The sequence below is a fragment of the Astatotilapia calliptera genome, chromosome 9 (assembly GCF_900246225.1).
Source record: "Astatotilapia calliptera chromosome 9, fAstCal1.2, whole genome shotgun sequence".
Classification (NCBI taxonomy): Eukaryota; Metazoa; Chordata; class Actinopteri; order Cichliformes; family Cichlidae; genus Astatotilapia; species Astatotilapia calliptera.
In genome coordinates, this window is record NC_039310.1 from 25003470 (window position 1) to 25023929 (window position 20460).

Sequence of the window (20460 nt, forward strand, 5' to 3'; positions counted from 1 at the left end):
ATCAGCTACTATGAAACCAAGGCTTTTGGATTAATAAGAGTTACACTGAGATCTTCCTCTTTTTATTGGTTAATGCAGCAATAATCCAGCGGCTTCCAGCTAAAATTAGGAGCTACAGAAGCCTGGTACTTCCACAAAGATTTATTTCCATTTCCATTGTTTTCATCACACTTGAAGTCTTCATCTGACACTGACAAATCATGATACCTCCCCAGGAAATATATCCAGCACTGTGCAGCTAAGCCTCCAGCTACAAAACCAATCTTTGGTGGTTTAACACCAAAGTAGTTTTTGGAGAAAGGTTGACATTTCAGTGAGTTAAATCAACTCTTTTATACTTGAGTGACCTAAATTGAATCTATCGTTTGGTTCTTTTGCCAGTGATAATCTTGAGGTCAGTAAAAGTTGCTTGTTTTATTGCACCCTGTTTGTTACTCTGATGCAAGTCTAACCTCATTACCCTGATGACCTTCACAGAGCAAATATGAGATAAACAGAAAACAGGCCTGTGTTTACCAGGAGAAAAAATGCTTTGCTTTGGTGTGAGAATCAATCTCTTTTAAATTCTGTTTTATTTTGCAACACGTTTATATATTTAAACTTGAGGTTTTCTTCTGGCTCAACATTTTCTCATTCAAAACAGCTTCATACAAAAGTCAAATGTGGGTCATGTGTGCAAACCACAGTCATCCCCCACCCTATTTTTTCCTATATCGGTAATATACTTCTAACAACACCCTTTAACCTCTCTAAGGACTTGCATCATGACAATAATCTTGTGATAATCATCGCCACCATTGTCTTCATCATAATCACCCTGATCACTATAATTACCCTCAGCACCAAGTTCAGTGTAATCACCACATTCTCTTATACTCACATCATCAGCCACACTGTCTTATCATCCTTCATTGTTCACTGTCCTGGACGTTTATTTTGCTTCAGATAATTAAAACCATTATCATTGGACAATAATTACCATGTGGACACCAGCTGGAGAGCTTTGCATGCGTGTACTCATTTTGACGTATATAAACCCATGCATGTGCAAGTGCACATACAGAGTTGCTACTCTATATATGCATATGCACTCATTAGTGAAGATTGAAAACAGGGAGTACCCTGGCAGGTATTCATTTATTATTATTTTGGATATGAAAACAATAGGGCTGATATTTGGATCCTTTTCATCTTGGACCAAAGTGGTTTTACAATTTATTTTTGTAAAATAAATTGTAAAACCATTTATTTTTTACAATTTATTTTAAAGAGTTTACTTATTAAACTCTTTACTTTAATAAGTAAAGAGTTTCTTTACTTATTAATGGGATTTTCAAAATGGTGTTCTCAACATATTTAACTTCAAATTTAATAGAAAATCTATACGTCTACACATTCAACACAATGTCCCATTTTTAAAACCCTGAGCATGTGTAGCCTTCCATATATTGGATTTTTGGATCCTTGAAGTGACCGCTCCAAGTTATCAGCTCATGTCAGGACGTTGCGTTACGAAGATTCATCACACAGGCACATACTGTATCAAGCGTCTTTAACCACAATTACCTGCACAGCAATCATTTTGTGAAATTATTGCACTACAAGAAAACCTTGAAAGATAACAAAATCTTTAAAAGGCTTTAAAAAAGTGACTATTGTACATTCATCTCTCTCACAAATGTTATGACGGATGGTAATTAGCAATATATTGTATACTAAAGCTGTTTTATATATAAACGTTTGCTGCAGACCTGGACATGATAACATGGGAGTCTGAAAACTGACTCACTTTTGGGGCTAGCTTAAATTAGCCATTCAAAGAACTGCAGTTTTTGGCACTGCTATGTTGGCTTAACTTTTTAGCCACTTGGTTAGTTCAAATGACTCATGTAACTTTAATACATAACTTATTTATTCATTCACTGACAGATGCTGTAATGTTCCAGTCATGGAATTTCTCTTTGTGTTTCCAGCTTTTAGTTCTGATGCTTCCAGCTGAAAACCATTCTCACACATTAGTAACAGACATAGCTAAGAAAAGCAGTTTGCACTATTTCACACTAAGAGAAAGGATTATATCATTTTCTCCTTTTTGAAATCATGCACAGAAACGTGAATGTTGCCACAGCGACAGCTCTGTTTAAGGATATTTACAACATGCAGCTTGGAAATATGTGTCCCTGGTGCTCTCTCGGGCAAGTGAGCCAGCGTGCGCAAGCACACTCTGCTTTTTTCCCCCTGTCTTGAAAAAGTGAATCATGGCAGAGGATTATAAATATGGCAAGAACACAAACAGCCTGAGAATGGAGCCTCTGGCTCACCCAACATCTGCAGGATCTACAGTAAAGGAAACTGGACAATGAAATCACATTTTTGAAAATTTGTTTTAGCACCACCCACCTCCTCACACACATCAACACCAGTTCAGCTTGGATGCAGAGCACATTTAGAGCTTGTTTTCATTCCCACGCGATTATATTCCATTTATCTCTTAAGAGGACATGCTTATTAAAAGTGGTCACACATTGTTTTAAGCCAGCAGGAGCATAGGTTGTGTTTAATTCCTAATATAAGCAAGACCACTAAGCTCCATAAGGGCCACATTAGGTAACGAGACCCTGTAATCATTTAGCTAAGCCTGGACAATGCTGCTCTTGTGACATGGGGGTCTTTGTGGTTTACACAGGTCAAGCTATCCTTACAGATAACTGCAAAATGCTAATCTGGATTCCAGCACACTGACGAAAGCAGTGATGGTATATTGGCCTGTCTGTCTGAAGCATAGCATGAAAACTAATAAAGTGAGGATCTCAGAGATAATTGGCAATGACTGTCATCTATGACATGCACCTTCCAATGCTCAGCATTGCATCATCTTCACTCGCTTAATTATGCAGTGCTACTGAGTGCAGAGCTTTTCTGTCAATACGTACATTGTGAGGTTTTACTGGTATCCAGTTGCAATGGAAAAGAAAATCTGCAAGTCTTCCAGCACTAATTGGAAACATGTTAAAGTGTCCTGAGTGATGTATTAATCACTACAAAGAAAATCTAGGTTTAAGCTGTGAAAACAGTCTCCAGAAACAGCAAAGCACTGCACACGGGATCAGAGAAACAAGTCAGCCAAGAAATAACTCAAGAAATAATATGGAACAGAAGCCTAAAGGAGTCTCCCTCGCTTGCATCAATGCTATAAATTTAAAAGCACTGGTTTGCCAAAGAGTTTGGGAATGCCAGTATGTGTCCACATCCATCCATCGCACCTCCACCTCATCCTCCCTAAATCTGCATTATAATCAGTGTTGTGTAAGGTGACTCAAGAACCATCCCAACTGAACTTAGGCACCAGATCTTCTGATGATCAGCTGGTCTGTGATCACATTGACTTCAATTGGGCTTTTATGAATAGGTCTGCAGGTGGGTTGAACTGGCCTAAAATATACCCAAGTAGAGAATAAACTTTAGAGAGTGGTGACAATTATGTCACACCAATGGTAGCCTAGTTCTCCTCAGTGTAGGGCAGTATATGTTTCTTCATTAGACATTTAAGGCTCCTTCATGTATCTCCTGCTCAAGTAAACCTGGTCTTATAACACCAATATAAAACATCCCCTAGGATGTCAAACTGGGGCCACATTTTGAACACCACTTCAAAAAACAGGCTTAAACTCTCAAGACATCTCCAGGGTCTTTGCACTTTAATTATCACCAACATGTGAGTAAAGAGCCTAGAAGAGTTGTAGTGAAAGGGAGAAACAACAGCCAGAGACTTAAAAGAAATCTTACGCTGTCTTTTTAAATGTGGTCAAATATACAACATTGAAAGCTGAAACATCAACATTTCTATTACTTGAACATTAATTAAATCTAAAATGTCCTAAACTACTCAGCTAACCACATTATCAACAGAATAATATTTACACACACTTTTTTTTAAGTAACAGAAAAGTCCCTTTCAGGACTAGAGAGCAACTGCTCCATCATTCATATTCAACAGCTGAAAAACCTCTGAACCAGCAGAAAGTTTGCCAACAGTAGGAAAAAAAACCAAAAAAAACAAACAAACAAACAACAAGGAAAAAAAAAAAAAAAAAAAACAGTCAACAGCCACATACCGTCCAGCAGTTGATAGGCAGACGAGCAATGGCAGCAGAACCGGAGGGCAAGGAGAAATAATCCAAAGAGCCAGGGAAGAATGCTGCACAAAAAACACAATTTAGGAATAAGAAAACTTGCTAAAAGTTCATTAATTCAACTTCTTTACAGAAAACACAGTGGGTTTCATTTACCGTGGAGTCATCTTTAGTGTTGGTGAGTTTATGTCCATGCTAAAGTTGCCCCGTTTCTATGTGGTGCTGATAGAGACAGTGAGAGAGAGAGAGAGAGAGATGGAGCTCACTCTGCCTCGCTCTCATTCACTCCAGACTAAAAACTGCTCTTTCCTCCTCCTCTCTCTTGCCCCCTGATTCTCTCTCGCTCGCTCTCTGGTTCTCAGTCAAACAAAGGCAGCTTCAGTGAATCGGGACTCAAGGGGCCCTCGTAAAGCTGAAATCTGACTCCCAGCGTCTCCTCTATGGACCACCGCTTTCTAATCCAGCCCTCCCCTCAGACATCTCAACTCCAGATCCAAATTAACACACTCCAGTTAAACCACCCCCCCTTCCACCAGAGACACACACCACCTTTTCTCCTGCTCCCCTTCACTGGTGTGGTTTCTCTCACTTTCTCAGCACTTGGGAGCACTTTTTGTGTGGCCTTGACTTGCTGGGGGAAGACACTGTAACATCTGCAGCATTCAAAGCTTTCTTTAAGCAAAGACAAGAACTTCTGTCAGGGTCAAAGCAAATATTCAGATAGCTTAGAGCAGAGCTTACATTATTTGTTGGCATCACTTCAGTGCGTTCTCTTTGTCAGGTTCAGCCCACCAAAAGCAGAATCCCCTAATCCACAGCAGCACCTGGATTATTAGAAGTCTGGTTCTCCTTCCAAACAAATATTGGCACGGAAAATAATTTTTTCTTGTCATTTTGAATGAAATTTAGTTTCTTCTTTTTGTGTGTGTCCCGTTTGGATCTTTAGCCATCAGAATTGTTGTCTTAAGGCCAAGAAAGATGCCAAGCGGATTTATTTTACCAAGTGGATCATCATGGCCTTGCCATATTGGTCCATTTGATTGACCTTTATTATAATTATGAATTTATTTTATTTTCAGTTCCTACAAACGGGACAGACATGACTGGGGGATAGGACAGGGAGAGAGAATGAAAGAAAGAGAGGGAGAGAAAGAAAACCAAAGGGGAGAAGAGACGGTGAGAAGGGGGGGAAGAAATGAAATTTAGTTTCTAACATCCATCTTTTATTTTGACTTCCAAATCACTGCTTTGTCCTCCATAGACACACCCTTTCAGCTCTTCCTGCAGCAGGTCATCGTGGGCCATGTTAGGAGTTTTGTCTCCCCAGCCTCTTGTAGGTCTTTCCTGGGTTCTACCCTTTGAACATGCCTGGATGCGCCCAGAAGGAAACCCGATCAGACGCTTAAAAGCATCAACTTTAAGCCTCTCATACGTTTAAACGTTTTACCGTCTCCTCAAGGGTGAGCTAAAACCCCCTTTGAAGAAAAGCTCAGCCGTTTGCATGAAATATAATGATATCACACCTACCCATCCTATATTTTCAAGGCACAGAGGCACTTCATCACATTGAATCACTCATTAGCTGAATGTTGTTCCAGATTCTTTCACCCTACTTTAAACCCTGGTGACTCCTATAGTTTCCAAAAGACTTCTGGTTATATAGAAATCTGGGTATGGGAAAACAGTTATGAACTTGGGTCAGTAGTTTCAGGTCATATTGAATACACTATAAGGTTAATTTAGGGTTAGGGGGTTAGGATTGGGGGTTAGGGTAAGGGTTTGTATTCATGAGTGAATCATAATTGTTGCTTACCATAAAAGTCCTCATATTTGGAGCTGCCTTCTTGATACAAAGGTTTTGTTTTGTTTTTTTTTTACTTTCAGTCCACCCCTGATCTGCCAGTGCATTCACTGTCTAGGGCATCAACTAGAAATTAAATCCAAAAAATAACAACATTTAGCACATTTCTCAATTTAGAGATTTTTTGTGAACTTTGCTTCTGTTTTCACTCGCTATTTAGTCAGTTTTAGGCATCAGAGCTTCTTGACTAGGTTCATGAAAAGGGGTAAACATTATTCCTACACTTTGAAAATCAGCACTTAAGGGTTTCCATTGACTCCAAGAACCAGTATATGTCTCATCTCTCCATTGGCATGACCAGGTGCATCTCACCACTGACACTAAAGGACACCTGACATGCCAGCTGCTTTGACAAAATTGCACTATTTCACAGCTCACAGGCTGACTGCTACCCATCAAAGTGTGCTTAAACTACAATATCTAACTCACCGTCAAAAACAGTAAACTCATCAGATCCTGAGATTGCTAAAATCCACATTTTTGGGCGTCTTATGATATAAAAATAAAGTCAGAATAGCAGAAATAGCAGACAATGTGGCACACACTGCAAAGGAATTTTGTGATAATAGGTTAATCATTTCTGCTTGTGATAACACCTCTGGTGACTCATCAGACCCAGTGTCTGGACTGAAGAGCACTTCATACGGGAGCAAAATGGAATCTGCTTTAAACAAACGCACGCAAACCCCCGCCGGTCTGTCTGCAGGAGCCAATGTGGTCGAGGGGAGGACAGATAAGGATGTGTTCAGACCTTGCTTCTGACGGCTCAGACAGATAAGAGCCATCATGGACTGTGAGTGATGCTATTAGTGAGGCAGAAACTATGATAAGCTTTATTCACATAACTGACATCATACTGACTGACCAGCGCTTTCATGAGATGCTGAGTGTCTTTTTACCCATATCTTTCCTTCTTTATGCGATCTGTTATACTAGATAATTTGTTAATGAGGATTTATTCCATTAAAATAAAAAGCTGTCTTGGATGTGAAGTTGCAGTTGTCCAGCTGTAAAAGGGTAAGAGGCAAGGTACACCCTGAACAGGTCACCTGTGCATCACAAGGCTACAGAGAGACAGATTCATAATTAAATTCACACCTATGGCCAATTCAGAATCACCAGAATCATGAAAGTCTTTGGACTTTGAAAGGAAGCTGGAGTAACCAGAGAGAACCCATAGAGACACAGGGAGAACATGCAAACTATAAAGCCTAAAATCCAGTAAAGAAACAGGCTATCCATAAGTACATCTACAACAAACCACAAAAACTTTCCCTAACCTAATACTAAACCGAAAACATCTCAAACAACAGATATAAATGAGTTACTGTTATCAAAGTTTCATGAGGGGAATCCATAACCATAGCCCTAAAAGAGATCTAACCAAATATAGGGTACGTGTCCAACCTTCTCCACTAGAACAATCTATTGCCAGTGACAGTAATATGGGCTGAAATTACATTTACTCTAAAATGTATTTCCCAGTCCAAGGTAATCCCTGTTTGTTCTTTGAACATACTGTTTTCAACGAGAACAGTCATAAAAGAAAACAGTTATATGGCCTATTAAAGTCTGGTGGTCATGTGGATACTGATGCTGTGCAAATAAGCCCCTCTTTGTACACGAACTAGAAATTTCCAAATGACATCTGAAACAAAAGTGGTGAAGATTCGATTTATAAACTTGTCAGAAAAGCTCTTTTTTTAATTAATGTTTGTTCCTGGCAAAATCCTGACTGAAAAATACAGTGACCAACTTTCTGTGCTGCCAAGATTACTTATTACGCCCCCTCTCCACCCACGAGCACCTAAGATTTTTCAGAGCTCTCCATAGTAGTCTGTGTATTTTGAAGTAAACAGAGTGAAGGGAGAATTCTTCGTGATGTTAGAAACACAAAGACAAGGAGCAATAGACCGCCGTTTCTATGCAAAGAAAACAGTAACAGAGAGAAAGGGATTTCAGTCTCTGGGTGGCAGCAGCTTAAAAGGGGTCCAGTCTGAGGTCTTGCTGGTATGAGTCAGTAAGATACCAGATCGTCATCCCTCTTTAGGTAACAGCTCTGAGAAAGCAGGCCGAGCTGCCCCAGATGACATCAAAAAGCACCAAAAGAAAACATCTGCTAACAGCGCCTGGCTTTCAGTTTGTAAAGAATAGCCTTTTTTAAGGGAATTTCCATGTTCAGACTTAACTGTCTGTGGTTTGAAACAGACTGCAGTGCTGCTGAAAAACAGTCAGGGATTTTTAATAAGACAAAACCACCAAGAGTCTAAATGGATTGTGATATGAAACAGTCAAAAAATCTGCCTTTACTTTGATGATATTTGAACTGCCCTCAATCGATGTAGAGAGATCTGATAACAGAAAGAGTGTTGTAGAATAAAGCAGGAGGACGCCCCGAGAACTGATAAATGTTGAACAAATGTGGAATGGGCTCAAAAACATGCTCGCAATTTCAATAGTCCTTATCTTACCTCCTCTAACCTTCAGATAAAAGCAGTGAGAACAGTGATGATAAATGCTATAAGGAGAAAAACACAGAGAGCAGGTGAGATCTCTCTGAAGTGATCCATACTGTCACCAAGATGATTCTTTTAACTGCTTTTTCTTTTAGAAAACAAATTTAACTTGAAAGGTTTTCACGAAACGATTCCAATCACACTGGCCAATTTGGAGACTTAATTAATCTTTCCCACACATTTTGTACATGCAGAACAATTAAAGGTCCACCTTTTGCATTGAGAAGTGCTTTAATGGTATGGTATAGATTCAACAATTTGGCAACACCATCCACGATGTAAATCTCCGCCACATCCCACAGATGCTTGACCAGGTTGCGATCTGGTGACTGTGGAGGCCATTTGAGTACAGTGAACGGTGAATATGGGCTCATTGTGGTCATAAAGAAATGAAGACAGTTAGTAACAATCCTCAAGTAATCTGTAATCATGCACAGTTGGTACCAAGTAACCCGAAATGCCAAGAAAATATCCACAGCATCATTACACCACCAACAATGTCAACCATTGATTCAAGGTGGGATAGATCCATGCTTTCATGTTGTGAATGCCCAATTCTGACCCTACCATCTGAATAGTGCAGCAGAAAAAGACTAGTTGTCTAATTCTGGCAACATGTAGTCGAAGTTCCTCATTCTTGCTGCTGTAGACCCTCTGCTTTAATGTTTAACATGCTCAGAGATGCTCTTCTACATAATTTGGTTGCAATGGTAGTAGTAGTTGAGTTGCTATTCTCTTTGTAGGTTTAAAAGGAGTCTGGCGATTCTCCTTTGACCTCTGGCATCAACATTGCATCTGCTAACCATGTATTTGATAAGCACCTCGTCAGAGCTGTGGATGCTGGTCTTTGAGTCATCCTTCTTGACTGGTGCTTTTTCAATATCTCTCCTAATGGTTCAGAGTTCAGACTACTCCATTTTGAATGCTACCCAGTGTGCAGATAATCTGCAAGCATTGCATCAAATTCTACTCCTACACAGATGATTGCCAATAAACTCTGCAGCTAAATTCCTCCTAAACAACTTTTCAGTTTCTTCTGTCTGAAGTCTTCATATTCTTGTGAAAGCAAAGTGTACAAAACCAAACTGCAAGATGCTTTCTACTGGAATTCACTTGACTTTATTCATGACATTTGACTTTTTCTGCTTTTTAAAAATAAATTAATGTCAGTCACAGGAAGAACACTCACAAAATAACCTTTTTAAAAATTAGTGTTCAACCTCCCAAATGTTTGCTTTTTCAGAGAAGGGACAAAAAGAACTTCTTGTATTTTACTCAGTCTCAAAAGGTCTGAAAAAGCAAGTCTTACCAATGTTTCTTTTGGTGATGCCATGTTCTTTTTAAATGAAAGAAAATCAATAAAAACTTGCAGAAACCCTTTCAGTCATCTTTAATGCAAAACACATCCAGTGGGTGTAAATCAGACCAAAATAAACTGGCTTCTTTGCGTTTTCAGACATTCAGCATTCATCATCTCCCGTTTTTCAGCTTTTCACCATCTCTCTCTGACATGGCTGACATGGTCTGCACAGCTCACGGGGTTGGGAACAGAAGTTTCTTGCATTATGAAGCCTGATCACAATTATTTGTATTGAGGGTTCAAAGGTTGCACTTGGTTTCTGAGGTGAGATGACGGTGGAGCGGCAGAATGTGCTTGTGCGTGTCTCAGGTCAACATAGAAAAAAAAGCTTCTGATGTTCTTTAAGCTGAAATTCAGAAAGCTGTATTAACAAAAGGGGCCCTGCTAGTGAAAACAAGCAACTGGCTCTCTATTCAGTTTCAGAGTGATTGACAGGGACAAGGTCAAACTGCTTTCTCAAAGAGAAAGACGGGTTTTAAATAAATTTAGACCCTGCCTAGCCAACAGACAAGGCAAAAAAATATATATTTAATAATTTAGAACTGGCCAAGAAAATAATAAGTTTTGGCTCTGGATCAAGCAGCATATAAAAAAGAAAAATAGGCTGTACATTAGGGTTAAAAACACTATAAAAGGCACTGGTACCTAAAAGTTTAGACCTTTGTTTTCTTATCATAAACTATTATAAGATTGGGATAAGGAAAAAAGCTGAAGTTTGTCTCTGAAATAAATAAATGAAATAAACACTTGCTTGTCATGCTTACATTTTATGTCCATCTATCCACTTTCTGTCACTTATTTCGCTCCAGTGGCAGGACCCAGACTAAGCTTCATATACACCATATAACTTAATCTGAGTGGTCAGATAGCTAATAAACAGCTAAAACTCCTCCTGATCTACCCAAAAAACCAAGGGACAGAAATTTGCTCACATCATGTAGCTCCACTTCAGGGTTTCCTCTCCACCCCTGTTACTTTGTAGGAATGCACTTACAGGTGTTTAACCTGCCGGTGAGCGAGCCAAGCAGCAAGAGATGCCAGAATTGTCAAGTTACATTTAAAATCACATTTATCTTTAGATTTACTGCTACAATGCGGAGGTAATTATTGCCTCCTGGTGTAATCATCCTCACTGGTTCTCCTGGCTACAAGTGCCAAACTCAAGTGCTTCCACTGTGAAATGCCAAAAGTCTGACCTGTAAGCTGGCCTTGTGCGACACTTCAGTCTCCTTGCAAACACACTGACTGCATGCAGATTGGAGAAGATCAGGCTGCAGAGTGCATGGCAATTATGAGGTTAAATTGTCATACTGTGTTTGCATTTTGCTTGGAATTTGAAGTATAAATAAAAGTAGCCTGAACGTAATGGAACGTCAGTCAGAGAGGATTCAGTAGCAGCAGCAGCCAGATATTGTTCATTCATTCTGTGCTTGGCTGCAGCTGCAGCTCAGAGGGGAAAACAGGCAGAAAAATGAGACGTGCTTAACACGGGTGGTGTTTCGATTTCAGGCTGGAACTTTGTAGTTTCTTACTGTATGCTGTCGTTAGCAACATCATATCCATCATAAATATACTATCAACTATTTTATTTGATTACGGTGTTAAAATAGTTCATTTCGGGGAGGAGAATCTTGGTGTTAAAACATACTCACATTTTACCCCTGTGATTCATTTGTGTGTGCTTCTGTTTATTGTGGATACCACCGGGCATTTAAGCCTTGTTTTTGTTTCCAGCTACTTTCCACATTTGATGCCCAGACAGCTAACTCATCAGTGAAACGACATTTTCTGTGCACAAGTCATATTAAAGTTATAAGCAGTGTCTTCTTCGTCTTCTCTGTATGTACTTGTCTGATATATAAGGTATGAGAACACAGAGCACGACACTAGAATAACACTGAAATGAATAACATCTGGATGTAATTTGATATGTTAAACGCAAAATTTTAGAAGGCTCTCAGCTTAAAGTGTGGGATGATTCATAAGCAGAGGGAGACATGGATTTCTGTGAGCTCAAACCCACATGAGCAGCAAAAACAATCAGGCACATTCCAGCATCCACCTTTCATGGTCCTAGGAAATCATCTTTACTAATAATGGTATAACAGTTTTATAAGTTGTTTATTTTTTGTCTTTTTACAAGTCATTTGGTGGGTTTACCCATGTTCAGCTTGATTTACTAGTTAATTACTTTTCATTGACAATAAGCACCCATTTAGCAAGAGTTGGAGTGCAACACACCCTGGACAAGTCGCCTGTCACAGGGCCTGTGATATTTAATAACAACATAAGCGTACTGTGTCAGTAATTCTTAACCTAATACACTAGGGTCACAGGAGTAAAGTTTTAGCTTTATTATCAGAGGAAAATATTTCAGTGAAGCTTGTTAAGTGATGTCAGAACCCCCAAATATTCTCCCAATTTCACACATTAAGGGACAGTTATCAATAGAAGAGTTTGCAGAGAGAAGCTAAAAAGTAAGTGTTTTAAGCCTGCATTCATTTGAATGACACATGTAGTTGCAAGGAGATTTCCTACTTCATACTATATTAACACTGAGTGTATTTTGTAAATTCTAAGACTCAGAAAGGAGAATTTTCTAGGGTATGGCCATCAGGGTGGGTTTTGCCACTGACCTCTTTTTAGGCTATGGACTGAATTAACTACTACCAAGAGAAGTAGGCCTACAAAGTGCTTGCTAGTTTAATAAAGACTAAAGTTGCAGCTGTTACACCTTTTTGTCTGGGTCATGTTCACATTGTGACAGAAGTTGAGAAAGTAGTGAAAATGTAAAACTTTAGAGTGTGTGTACAGCTGTTTGCTTTGGCTGCCTAGCTAGCAAAAAGCTCCTTTAATCAAACCAACACATGTAAATCCCACAGCTTAGCACTAATGCTGCTATATAAACCAATAATGCTGTTTTGCATTAGTTTTACGACACAAGACTAACAATTTTTGACAACTCAAACTGTGGCTCCGACATGAAGTAACACATCTGCTGAGACAGAGAAGCTCATTACTTATGATAGTAAAGGCATCAGGAGGACAAACATTTGAAGGCATGTGCACAAGTACTGACTCTTGTAGCTGCTTCAGTGTCCATTTATTCCAGTGATGCTCAGGGAAACGTGGCTGGTAAACACAGATGGAGTGAGGCCTGCAGCTTCTTGTCTGGTCCAGCCTGTCCTGTGGACAGGACAAAACACTCGCTAGCTTTTCTCACTTACTGTCAACTGTCTGCCAAAAAGGTTAGCATATATCTTCTATTTCTTTTTCTTACTCTTGAACAGATCTGATCCATTCTGATTTCATCATCCTGGATTCCAGGTGTGAGAAATAGGGTCAAGGGTCCACCCATCCACATTAAGGGGACGGCTGTGGAGCGTGTGAGCAGCTTCAAGTTCCTGGGAGTCCACATCTCCGAGGATCTCACCTGGACGACCAACTGCTCCAAGCTGGTCAAGAAGGCTCACCAGCGCCTCTTCTTCTTGAGGACTCTGAGGAAGAACCACCTGTCCTCAGACATCCTGGTGAACTTCTATCGCTGCACCATCGAGAGCATCCTGACCAACTGTATAACAGTCTGGTACGGGAACTGCTCTGCCTCGGACCGGAAGGCGTTGCAGAGGGTCGTGAAAACTGCCCAGCGCACCACTTCCTGCCATAAAAGACATCTACAGGAAGCGGTGTCTGAAAAGGGCTGGGAAAATCATCAAAGACCCCAGTCACCCATCACATGGACTCTTCACCCTCCTGCCCTCTGGGAGGCGCCACAGGAGCCTCCGGACTAAGACCACCAGGTACCGGAACAGCTTCTTCCCCACAGCTGTCAGACTCCTGAACTCTGCCTCCTGACATCTGACCCACGTTAAACTCATGGACTGAACATACACACACCCACAATGGACAACTGTACCCTCAAACACAATAATAACATGGACTGAACCACCACTCACAACCACTAGCACTTTATATAGCCTCTGTAGAAACTATCTACACCCTCATTTATCTTAACTGCACTACTGTATAGCTCTGTGTAAATAATCATTCTGTACATTCGATAATCTTTAATCCTACAACTGTTTACAACTTGCATAGTTCCCATTTCTGTATAGCTGTATATCCCAGATTCTGTAAAGTTATTTATTTCATATTCTGTATAGTTTTTCATATTTATATCCTGTTCATATCCTGTACATAGCTTGTACTCACTACAGCCTGTACATACTTATAGTTATAGAATATTCACAACATACTTCATACCGTGTACATTATAACATACCATAATAGACCCATTTCTGTAATATACTCACATATCTATATTATTGCTAATATATATTGTAATATATCTATATCACTAAAGCACTTCTGGATGGATGCAAACTGCATTTCGTTGCCCTGTACCTGTGCATGTGCAATGACAATAAAGTTGAATTCTATTCTATTCTATTCTAAGAAGTTTGTGGAAAAGTCTTTAAATTTACCTGCATTTATATTTCTCAGCTTCCTGTGCTTACATTATGTTCTCTACAAGATAATGTACAAATCAAACTTGTTCTACAATATCTCAAGATCGCTGTTTGCTTATAGTTTATTTCTGCACAGTAAACACTGTGATTAGTAAGGTGGGGTTGCTGAGATTTCTCTTACTTATGAACATATACACACTGCAATCAAAGAGTTTACGCAAAAGTTCATGTACTCACGCCCCAAACTAAAGAAAAAGCAGAGTTCAAAACAACAACCACATCCAATGCAGCAAAAGAAATAAACTTTAGATTACAAAATGCCTTCCTCACAATAGTTTGTCTTCTTACCATCAAAGCACTTGAATGAAACATAATGAATCAATCGTTTTATATACTGACATGTCTTGGGAGGAAAGATGTCCTTGTGCACACAATCTGGAAGTTGTTCATAAAACAAAAGACAGACTGCCGCAGACATTTGTTCACTGCTTGTGGATCCAGGTGAGGAATTGCCTTCGGGGAACTTTTACATCATGGCTAGCATGCAATGAGGAGCGCTGGAAGCTATCTTCTCCAAAAGTCTGGTATTAACATCTGACTGGGACAGTCCAGCTTCTTCACATCAGGGTTGCAGCTCTGAAGCAAACCCCTCAGAGCATAACTAATCTCCATCGCTCAGTCCAGTGTTTCCAGTCAGACCTCTGACAACTGATGTCTCAGCCGTGGGCCAATCGCGTTTTTGAGTTTGAATCAAAAGTCACTTTTCCAGATGGAGAGGTGAATATGAGAAAAACAATAATTCTTACTCTCTTTACTAAATCGCTTTTTTCTCTCATGTTACTGAAAGTATTGCTCTGTTTGGGCCAAATTCAAAGGTTTCACACGCAGTGATGTGTGAAATGAAGCTGGGAGCAAATACAAGTTACTGAATAAGCTAAAAATCTCTAACTTGTCTTTCAGATGAGATCTAAGTTCCAATGTATCTGGAAATTTGTTTTGTGAGTTTGTGGCCCATTTTGGGGGCATCATTTGCCCAAAACATGAAATCAATAAATTAAATGAAAATATGTATCTGAAAATATATTAGCAGGTTTTTCTGGACTTTTGTAACACACTATGGTAATCGTTAACTTTGCTAAGCTACCAACTGCTAACAACAAACCTTTGACAATAAACACAAAGAGTTCAATAAAAGTCCTCAGAGCTTAGATTTACCACACCAAATCATCTTTTTGGTTTGCATGTTTATAGCTTTATTTTTAAAGCACATTTTTTAATAGTTTTATCCATCTTGAAATGATGAATCGAATTTTCTGGTTAGCCTGTTTCCATTCCCAGAGACATTTCATACACTTGCATTCTCCCTAACCCGCTGGTGTCCCCTAAATGAGCAAAAGGGCCATTCGATGATCCACCAGGTTACGAACATCGAATGACATCGAATGGCACTTACACACTGGGTAAGTTTCAGGTTTTAAAATGTAGAGTGAATGGGGTTATTTTAATCAAAGCCACTATGCCTAACCCTAAACAGCAAGTAAAAGCAAAAGTAAAAAGTGAAAGCAAACAAGACTAATCAGTGAGTACTGAAAGGTGAAGGTCTTTAAGCTCCCAGATGCTGACTCTGTCACTTAATAAATGAACAATAACTCTTGGCAGCCAGAATTGGCACAGCCAGTGCATCGAGGAACCAACGCCCATCTACGCAGTGATATTTGACACCCTGGGATTAAAACACATTGGTCTGCTTTTTCATTACCAGGCAAAGCAGGCAAAGGCATACATCTCTGTATGTCATCCGAAGAGAAATCCATACACAGATGGACACGTTGCACTTTACAAAAAGGCAAACATGGGATTCTTTGAATTATGGCCACAAACCAAGGAGCTTTCAGGTTTCTGGACTGTGACACATCTATAGGGCCATGAGTGCAAGGTGTAAAAAAGAAAGTGAAGAAATTATGACAATGAAGGCACTAAACTGCTGTGGTTGTTGTCTAGCAAAGTGTTTCAGATCAGAAAATATTTGGAACTGACTTAGACAAGGCATTGGAAAATGGTCAAGCATCTGGATGAACCAACTACTTCATCCCTGGGCACTCATCGGGGCCATGGCATATTTCCGAGATCTTTCCTTTGTGATGTAAGGAGCTGCTTTAACTCAGTCAATCCACAATATTGCCAATCCACACCCTGTGCCTCACGCAACACTGAGATGACGTCAATTCTGGATATTTGACTGGAAAGATATAAACTACAGGCCTTCCCTGCATTTGTGTAACTGCACAGGTATTGTCAGTTTTGTTCCTGATTTAATTTAATCAAACACTGACACAACTCGTGAGGCATAAAAGATCTCTTTTAAAGGCAGAGATGACTAATGAACAACAGCACCGCAGAATCTGAGGTCATCTTTAAAGTCTGACCCACATATTATCTCCAGATCTAAGTCTGCGGTTAGCTTTCATTGCTGGGAAACGATTCTACAGTCATGCTAACAAAATTGGCAAGAGCCCAAATGACTGTCCTTGCTAACCCAGGGTGGCTGCAAACAATTCTTTATTGGTCAATTCTTTGATTAATCAGCACCATCATTCAGACTGTTGCAGGTCTGACGGGACTTCCCTGGTAATCTTCTGAATTTTTGTGGGCTCTTTTTAATTGAAACCAAATTCTATGACTACGATGGTGAGACATAAATGAAAACAAGTTTGCTGAAAGAAATGGTTATACGCAGGCTGGACAGTGATCACGCTTGAAGGGTTTGCCCTACATGAGCTTGCTAAAGTGTCTACGTATGTACAAAAAACTCCACAAACACAATTGCTCAACCAGTGATGACACTTGCAGTAATGATAAACAAAAGAGTCCTCCTCTTCTTTTAGCCTCCTTGAATGATTTCTTCTTTGTTCTCTTTGTGTAGAATAAATCCACAATCCTTGACCACCGTTCAACTTACTGTCAACACTATATTGCACTCCATTATCCCCTAATCCGTCTTCAAGAATCTGCCTGAACACATATGGGGGTATGTTATTGTAAAAGGCAGTGAGGTAAAAGCATGATGAAACTCAGTTTTCAGTGGACTGTCTGCTCTCAGCTCTGACAGATAAATAAAGGTGGATTCCTAATTGCAAGAAAACTAAACAAATTCTTGCTTCTTAATGCAAGTCTTAGATATCAACACAATTCATCAGTGTTGAACAGTGATGGCCAACAGACTAAGTAAGTGAAAGGCCACGCATTGACCAACTGGATAGAAATGTGACACACACAATGTTGAGACATGTTAAAACCCATAAATTTAGGTAGACATGACAGATGCTTTACAATAATCTCGAGTTACTGTTTTGAATACCAAGAACTTTGTTAGAAAATACTGAGTTTTCTGCCACAAGCCAGAATACTTCACATTTAGTCTCTAAGCCTGGATAAATGAAGAGTTCTGAGCCAGAAAGTGTATCTTGTGTAAAATCTTTGCAAATGTGCGAATCACCAATAAGATTTCTACATCATAAACCAGGATGGCCACTGGTGCTGTTGATCGGCAGGATGGTGGAAGAGTATAACGTTCAAAAATCCAAAATAAATTTTTGGATTTTGTCATTTTTTAAAATTCCCACTGTATCTTCCTCTATCTTTAAACCTCGGATGGTCTACCAAATGCACGGAAGCTTGACGGTCCTGCACAGTACCTTTGTTGTTCCTCTTCTGAACAGGAATCTCTGATGTTGGATCTGCTGGAGCCACTCCCCAAGTTTGGGGGTCACTGCCCTGAGTGCTCTGATTACTATGGGAACCACTATTGCCTTCACCCTCCACACCTTCTTGAACTCCTCTCTCATCCCTTGGTATTTCTTGAGCTTCTCTTGTTGCTCTTATCTAAAGTTGCTATCACTCAGTACAACTACAGCTATCACTAAAGCCAACATCCTCTGCTTGTCCACCAGCAGGGTGCTTTATTACAATATACTGCAAACAGAGCACCATAAAGGGATTTTTTTGGGAGGGGGCATCTTCTAGTAATAGCTATAACTTACGTGTCAAGTAACCAATAACTTGACCTTCCAAAAACAGAATAGTTATATGTTTAAATATTTGTTGGAATGAAAAAAGTAACACAACAGAACATGCAGGAGTAGTGGTGCCAGACAACTGATAAACTGATGCATTATTCATGATGTCCTGCAATAAAGTCGCCAAGGGTTTAAAAAGTGGTTCCCCAAAGGCTGCACACAAAACCTATAATGTTTTTCGAGGTTTCATTGGGATATGTAAACACCAGTGTTTATAGACATCATCTAGCCATGAGAATATAATGGCATACAGCACAAGAACTGACTCAGTGAAAATTATCAACTTGATATACAGTGGGGCAAAAAAGTATTTAGTCAGCCACCGATTGTGCAAGTTCCCCCACTTAAAATGATGACAGAGGTCAGTAATTTGCACCAGAGGTACACTTCAACTGTGAGAGACAGAATGTGAAAAAAAGACACCTGTCCACAGCCTCAAACAGTCAGACTCCAAACTCCGCCATGGCCAAGACCAAAGAGCTTTCGAAGGACACCAGGAAAAGTATTGTAGACCTGCACCAGACTGGGAAGAGTGAATCTACAATAGGCAAGCAGCTTGGTGTGAAAAAATCAACTGTGGGAGCAATCATCAGAAAATGGAAGACATACAAGACCACTGATAATCTCCCTCGATCTGGGGCTCCACGCAAGATCTCATCCCGTGGGGTCAAAATGATCATGAGAACGGTGAGCAAAGATCCCAGAACCACACGGGGGGACCTGGTGAATGACCTGCAGAGAGCTGGGACCACAGTAACAAAGGTCACCATCAGTAACACACTACAACGGCAGGGAATCAAATCCCGCAGTGCCAGACGTGTTCCGCTGCTGAAGCCAGTGCATGTCCAGGCCCGTCTGAAGTTTGCCAGAGAGCACATGGATGATACAGCAGAGGATTGGGAGAATGTCATGTGGTCAGATGAAACCAAAGTAGAACTTTTTGGTATAAACTCAACTCGTCGTGTTTGGAGGAAGAAGAATACTGAGTTGCATCCCAAGAACACCATACCTACTGTGAAGCATGGGGGTGGAAACATCATGCTATGGGGCTGTTTTTCTGCCAAGGGGACAGGACGACTGATCCGTGTTAAGGACAGAATGAATGGGGCCATGTATCGTGAGATTTTGAGCCAAAACCTCCTTCCATCAGTGAGAACTTTGAAGATGAAACGAGGCTGGGTCTTCCAACATGACAATGATCAAAAACACACCGCCCGGGCAACAAAGGAGTGGCTCCGTAAGAAGCATTTGAAAGTCCTGGAGTGGCCTAGCCAGTCTCCAGACCTCAACCCCATAGAAAATCTGTGGCGGGAGTTGAAAGTCCGTGTTGCTCGGCGACAGCCCCAAAACATCACTGCTCTCGAGAAGATCTGCATGGAGGAATGGGCCAAAATACCAGCTACTGTGTGTGCAAACCTGGTGAAGACCTATAGTAAACGTTTGACCTCTGTTATTGCCAACAAAGGTTATGTTACAAAGTATTGAGTTGTATTTTTGTTATTGACCAAATACTTATTTTCCACCCTGATTTACGAATAAATTCTTTACAAATCCTACCATGTGGATTCATGGATTTTTTTTTCACATTCTGTCTCTCACAGTTGAAGTGTACCTCTGGTGCAAATTACTGACCTCTGTCATCATTTTAGGTGGGGGAACTTGCACAATCGGTGGCTGACTAAATACTTTTTTGCCCCACTGTATGTAAAGCAATTTAAGTCATTGCCAATACATTCAGCATTTGACTGTTCCAAGTTTTAGAATGCGAGAACTGGCAACTTTTTTTCTCCTTGATTATAGCAAACCAACCATCTTTGGGTTTTTGATTCAAAGCATAATGCTATCACCCTGTGCTCCTAAATACCGTAATGACAGAAGCTACAACTTACATTTCTTTTAGCCACACTGGTATTAAATGTAAATGAAAAACTGCTCACAAATGCTTGGTAAATTTTCCCAGTCAACACTTGTTGTAAGGACAGTTGTGTCCTATGTAAGTTTCCAGTCTATGGCTGGAACTTTTTCTATCTACTTTTTTTAATACT

At 40.0% G+C, this 20460-nt stretch overlaps 1 protein-coding gene across 5 annotated transcripts in view; it reads right to left on the minus strand.

Annotated features, from left to right (window-relative positions):
• Positions 1 to 20460, minus strand: part of LOC113029322 (collagen alpha-1(XVIII) chain-like) — a 130292-nt gene that overhangs the window by 60230 nt on the left and 49602 nt on the right. For 3 of the 5 annotated variants that reach the window (XM_026180148.1, XM_026180150.1, XM_026180146.1), the window contains exons 1-2: positions 4290 to 4561; positions 4116 to 4198 (exon numbers count right to left, since the gene is read on the minus strand). In XM_026180148.1, the coding sequence (XP_026035933.1) occupies positions 4116 to 4198; positions 4290 to 4327 (121 nt within the window). In that variant the 5' untranslated portion in view covers positions 4328 to 4561. Of the gene's footprint in view, positions 1 to 4115; positions 4199 to 4289; positions 4562 to 20460 lie in introns of those variants that run through there. The other 2 variants (XM_026180147.1, XM_026180149.1) reach the window with 2 other exon arrangements.